Source organism: Phoenix dactylifera, chromosome 6 (assembly GCF_009389715.1).
Source record: "Phoenix dactylifera cultivar Barhee BC4 chromosome 6, palm_55x_up_171113_PBpolish2nd_filt_p, whole genome shotgun sequence".
Taxonomy (NCBI): Eukaryota; Viridiplantae; Streptophyta; class Magnoliopsida; order Arecales; family Arecaceae; genus Phoenix; species Phoenix dactylifera.
This window is the reverse complement of record NC_052397.1, coordinates 10,449,045-10,454,894: the sequence shown is the minus strand read 5'-3', so window position 1 is coordinate 10,454,894 and position 5,850 is coordinate 10,449,045. Positions and strand designations below refer to the sequence as shown.

Here is a 5,850-nt window from a genome sequence, read left to right as displayed (position 1 = left end):
ATAACAGATGTCATGCGTTAACACCGTTGGATTGGCTTGGATTATGTCGGAGATGACGTGCTTCGGTGTTTTATTTCCCCCAAAAAATTGCCTGATTGTACGGACGCATTAATGTAAGCTTTACAATGTACAAAAAAAATGGGAAGCAGTACACGCGGACGACTCCACTGATCGTACGACTTTTGGTTCGGCAGCGCTTTTGCCGTGCAAACGGAGCTGTCTGGGAATCCGGTTTGGGAAACGCTTCGAGTGTCAGGTCAGATTCAAGTATTTATCTATTATTATTTGTATTGGTAGATCAGTGTTTGTTCTCATATTTTTTTACAAAAAGAAAGACAAACTAGAATATTCTATTAGTAATATCTCAAGCGAGATATCATATAAATAACTTTATAATGGAGTAATATAAGGCAACAAGTCGAGAAAGCTTGTGGATATATTTTATAAAATTAATCATACAATTAGTTAAAATATAAATACGACATCCAAGATAAAGGAACTATCTCTATGAGACTCTAAATTATATACTTTTATTTGTATCATAATATTTACAATTGCACCGTATTCATGTTTATATCAATATCTAAATAGCTATTTTATATCTGGAAGAAATTTTAGAAGATTTATGATATGTGCACGTAATAGAAGTCTTGGTTTCAAAAGGGTTAATGGTTTGAATACTCCTGACAATACAAACAAAAATGTAAGTTATTATTATCATCACACTGTGAAGCGAAAGATAGCAATTTGTTTGATTTGTATCCAATTTTTCCAGCATGATAATATAAAGTATAAAGTTAGGAGGTGGGAGAAGTATACATAGCATGTCTTGTTTTGTATATTTTCAATCCATTTTATGCATTGTGAATTAATTTTTTGTTTTGTTGGATTTATTGTACGTTTCTTAGTTTAAAATATCGTTTCCTGAGTCCTCGTTTCTCCGTTTGAACAAGTAGTTGTTCGACTAGGGCATCGATGCCCCGGCCGTGGACTTGATCAGCGAGGTAGGTATAGAGAGAGAGAGATTAAGAGAGAGAAAAAATGAACACCGGAATGGAGGAGAAGGAATCCCAGTGCAGGCTCCAGGCTTTTCTCACCTTATTGTCCCATCTCTTGGAAACTCAGGCATCCCGGCTCGGCCAAGAAGAATAATTTATGACAGTGAGAGAGAGAGAGAGAGAGAGAAAGCAAGAGTGAAGCTTCCACACGCCCGACAAGCCAACAACCCCCAACTCCCCCACCTTTCCTCTTTCCCATATAACATCCATCCCCTCCCCTGCTTCATCTCTGCCCCATAGCAATCTCTGCGTGCAGCTCCTATTTTCTTGGCTTCCTTCTCTCCTCTGCTTGTTAATTGGATCCCCTGATCGCAATCTCTGGTGTTTAGTATTACCCTGTTAGAGAAAACCTTTTCTACAATTCCCTGTTCTCATCCCCCCGTTCTCTGATCCATAATTCACACTCCAGGAGTCTAAAGCTGCTATTTTGATCCTAAAAATCCAATCAAAATCGGTTTTTTATCGGTATCTCTGAGACTCCGGTAGCAGGGCAATCTGGGACAAAAAAGAGCCATCTTTGGGCTCAGTTTATATCTGGTGAGCTTACAATTCCAGTCCAAATGGCCATTACCATGAGGCCGGCCATCCTTCTTCTCCCTCTCCTCCTCTCCCTCTTCCTCCCTTCCTCCGCCCAGAACTGCCTCAGCGAGACCTTCTCCAACAACAGACTCTACGACCGCTGCAACTCCCTCGGCGTCCTCAGCGCCACCCTCCACTGGACCTACCACGCTTCCAACGGCACCGCCGATATCGCCTACCGGGCGCCGCAGGACTCCTCGGGCTTCGTCGCCTGGGCCATCAACCCCTCCAGCTCCGGCATGAAAGGCGCCAACGCGCTCCTCGCCTTCCACAACTCCAGCGGCGCAGTCACCGTGATCTCCTATGTCTTCAACAACTACAGTCCTTCGGTGCGCGACAGCAACCTCAGCTTCACCGTCTACAGCAGGGAGGCTGAGTATTCCAACGGTGCGTACACCATCTATGCGACGGTGGCCCTCGAGGGCAACAAGACGACGTTGAACACCGTGTGGCAGGCCGGGCAGGTCGGCGGAGGGGTGCCCGTCGGCCATGCAACGACCGGCGAGAACACTAACTCCAAAGGAAGCACCAATTTCCTGTCCGGGCAGTCGTCGAGCGGTGGAGGAGGGAATTCAAGGCTGCACCGCAGGAATGTAAGTAATTGTAACCTCTAATTTTTACCATCCAAAAGAAAACTTCCAAGTTTCTAGTGAATTGTGATTTTTCTGCTGTCCGAGCCATGGGTCATTGCATAACAGTGACCTTCTTTTCTTTAATTTGGAGTATTAGGCTCTGCAAATTATTCAGATTCCATATGTAGATTGATGTTGAAGTTAGTGTTTGCAGAAAACTGCTCCTGTTCCTTGCTTTTATTTTCACTTTGTCTTTTTTTTTTCGAAAGCATTAAATTTTTGGTACCAGGAGATCTAGAGATTCTACAAACATTTTAAAGAACAACAAAGTTTCATAAGGCATGGTTTTCGGTTTGGTTCCTTTTAGTTCTTTGGTTTTTGGAAGCAAAAGCAATACCAAACACATCCTTTTTCGAACTCCTGTGACTCAAAACAGATCAAATCATGAATTCTGGTTGTGATTTCGGGTGCCATGATGTCTGGATTTTTTATTGGAGTTCCTGGTTCTTCGGCTATTTTGTATTATATTGTCAGTTTCTGGTTGTCAATGATTAAAGTCTTTGCATAGAGGAAATTGTAATTGGATTAAGTCTTTAGATGGATCCTATTCTTTCTATCCCTAATTGACACGATAGTATTTTTTCACTAGACCACTTCCAATCAGCTCATTTCCAATTGATAATTACTATTGTTGTTTTGCTTAAACTTTTATGCATCCGGGTGAGGGGTTTGACTAATTATTTGTTCCTTCGACATGAATTACTGGAACCTCGATGTTCCTTTCGAATTTTGATTTCAAGTCTCTATAAGTTCCAGTCAAACAAATCAATCGACTCACCGCCGCGTTGTGCGCTATGATTGAATTTGATTGCAGATCCATGGAGTGTTGAATGCTGTGAGTTGGGGTATTTTGATGCCTATTGGAGTTATCATAGCAAGGTATTTGAGGGTGTTTAAGTCAGCTGATCCTGCCTGGTTCTACCTCCATGCGGCTTGCCAGTGCTCGGCTTACATAATTGGAGTCTCTGGTTGGGGTCTTGGCCTCAAACTCGGCAGCGAATCTGAGGGAATTACATACCACAGTCACCGGGACATTGGAATTGCCCTCTTCTCCCTAGCCACGCTTCAGGTATTTCATCCGGACCTAAAATTGCATGAATCCTTTTTGAATTCGTTCTTTCTTGAGTGCCCATTCACTGATGGTTTTAGTGTAAGAGATCCGCAATGAGAATCCATCATTTCTCTTGGCTGAAGGAAATTCCTGCAGCTGGGGTTGTGGATAATTCGATCTCCTCTTGAATGTTCCTCATGTAATATATTGGTCGTTTCCAATTTGCAGAAAATCTTTCAAACTTTCATACATTTTTGTTGTTGAAGTTTCTTTCATTGGTTCTCTTTTAATAATCCTCCCTCTCAGCTTATGTGGTGAGAGGCTTATCTGTCATTGCTGTGTTGATCTAACCAAACTTAATCCAACATATCTATCCAAATTCACATTTGTTGTTATAAATCATAAATAACAGGCTAGCCATTCTCCACTTCCTACCATATATCCTCTCCAAAAATCTTTTATATATTCAATAATTTTGTTATTCATGTACAGACATCATGTACGATATACACATGACCGACGGATTGATGGTCGTAGTTATCGACATACATGTACTTATTTTCCCATGTTACACAAACAAATTCTCTAATTAACTTATGTTCTTATGAGCAGGTGTTTGCATTGCTTCTGAGACCCAACAAGGACAACAAATACCGCATCTACTGGAATGTCTACCACCACTTGGTCGGATACAGTGTCATAGTCTTGAGTGTCGTCAACATCTTCAAGGGATTTGATATCTTGGACCCTGCCAAGAAGTGGAAACATGCTTACATTGCTATCATCGCCACGCTTGGGGGCATCGCATTTGTTCTCGAAGCTGTTACGTGGGCTATAGTTCTGAAGAGGAGATCGAGGAGCTCGGAGAAGTTCCACCAGGGTGAGTATGGGACCAATGGGTATGGTGGCAGGCAACATCAGGGAGCCTAGAGGTAGTGTTTGGCTTCTTATATTGGGTGTGCTTAGAGATTACCTCTTTGCCATGACTGGTTCTTGTACCCATTTGTTTGAGGCAGAGATAGTTGTTTAGACAGTTGTAATTCTTTCTTACTAGGTGGGTACCAGGCAGGCATTTGCTTGCCACTTTGAGATATAGTTTCTTTGTTGTTTCTTTATGGCATATGTACTTCAGTTATAGATTGTGGATTCCCATCCCATTTTGTTGGCTTGCTTATCATCTGCTTTACATTGAGGACTTCTGGTTTTCTTGGATTCCTTTTTTTAACTGGTTGGATACATGTAGCAATCCATGACCTTATGCAAAATGGTTAGCCGGAAGGTATTATTTGTGTTCCTAGATTCTGTATAAGTACTCAAGATTTATCCAGTGAATAATCGATGTGACTAAACATACGCTCGCATGGATTCTCATAATACCTATAAGGAGGTGGAGCCAACACGACATCTTCCATCGCCAAACATAGTATACTCTTGGTAACATAAAGGAGCCCAAGGACTAAATTATGTGTTTCTGAGTTGGCTTAATCTTGCCTCAAGAAGTTGGCTTGATCATCAGGGATCATGCAGTGATCTTGGAACTTGAGTTTAAGAAAATGTTTGGCTCACCAACTGTCCTTACACAGGACACAACAGGTTAATTGTATTATGATTAATTATGAAAACTATTGTCACTGCTATAGTCTGTACCAGTTTGGTGGGATAGTGGTGTATTGATGACAATTGGACCTATTTCACATTGATACCAATCTTTTTGAAATAAAACAGAGTAGACTTGTAGCTATCAGACTTTGCTCTAAAACACCATATATTACTGCGCCGTAGATGGTGGAATTGACTTCAAACACTATACAAATCGTCAGCCCAACCACTCTGTAAAGACTTTATGCATTCTACCAAAAAGCAAGGACTTTGAGCAGCATTAAATGCAATTTTTTCCATTGATGGGTAAATGGACTTTTCGCATGAATGGACCCCTCTAATAGAAAAATAATCAGCATCAGCTTGCTTGAAACTAGGAGTAGACACCAGCATCACGAGTCACGACCATTAAGTAATCGAATCTTGGATGTATCTGACCCAATAAGTAATCAACAGTAAGTAATTAAAATCTTGGAGTCCCGATTATATTTAAAGAATGGATTGCGATCATATAGAGTTTATCTCTAATACTTTTGCCTTTATTAGCAGGCCCACAAGATGGATTAGGTAGGATTATGCTGGATTTAATTAGCCCGATTTGTGGTCGGGTTTGGATGTTCCCTTTCTTTTTAACCCAAAAACCGACCCAATAAGTATATGGACCAAAATGGCTCAGGCAATTATCGGACATAACCCGCATATATAAATAAAATTTAAACATGCACATTCATGATTTGTTAGCAATTTTATTGTAGTAAGTGTGGCATTGAGCTGAGATTACAATAATTCTAAATGATTTAATGGTTTTTTCCTATAATTTCTAGTTATGGTACATACATGCCTAGAAGATGCCGTGAATGCTGAAGTCATTCAGATCCCCTCGATGGATGGCCTTAGGTGTTAGGGTCGTCGAACAGACTTGGCTTCAGTC

At 41.0% G+C, this 5,850-nt stretch overlaps 1 protein-coding gene across 1 annotated transcript; it reads left to right on the top strand.

The window, feature by feature from the left end:
- The first annotated feature begins 1,029 nt into the window (after positions 1 to 1,029).
- Positions 1,030 to 4,515, top strand: LOC120111045 (cytochrome b561 and DOMON domain-containing protein At5g47530-like). The gene is made up of 3 exons (XM_039127378.1): positions 1,030 to 2,230; positions 3,084 to 3,338; positions 3,933 to 4,515. Exons 1-3 carry the CDS (start codon positions 1,619 to 1,621, stop codon positions 4,248 to 4,250), a joined length of 1,185 nt encoding a protein of 394 aa, XP_038983306.1. The 5' UTR covers positions 1,030 to 1,618; the 3' UTR covers positions 4,251 to 4,515.
- The last annotated feature ends 1,335 nt before the right edge of the window (positions 4,516 to 5,850 follow it).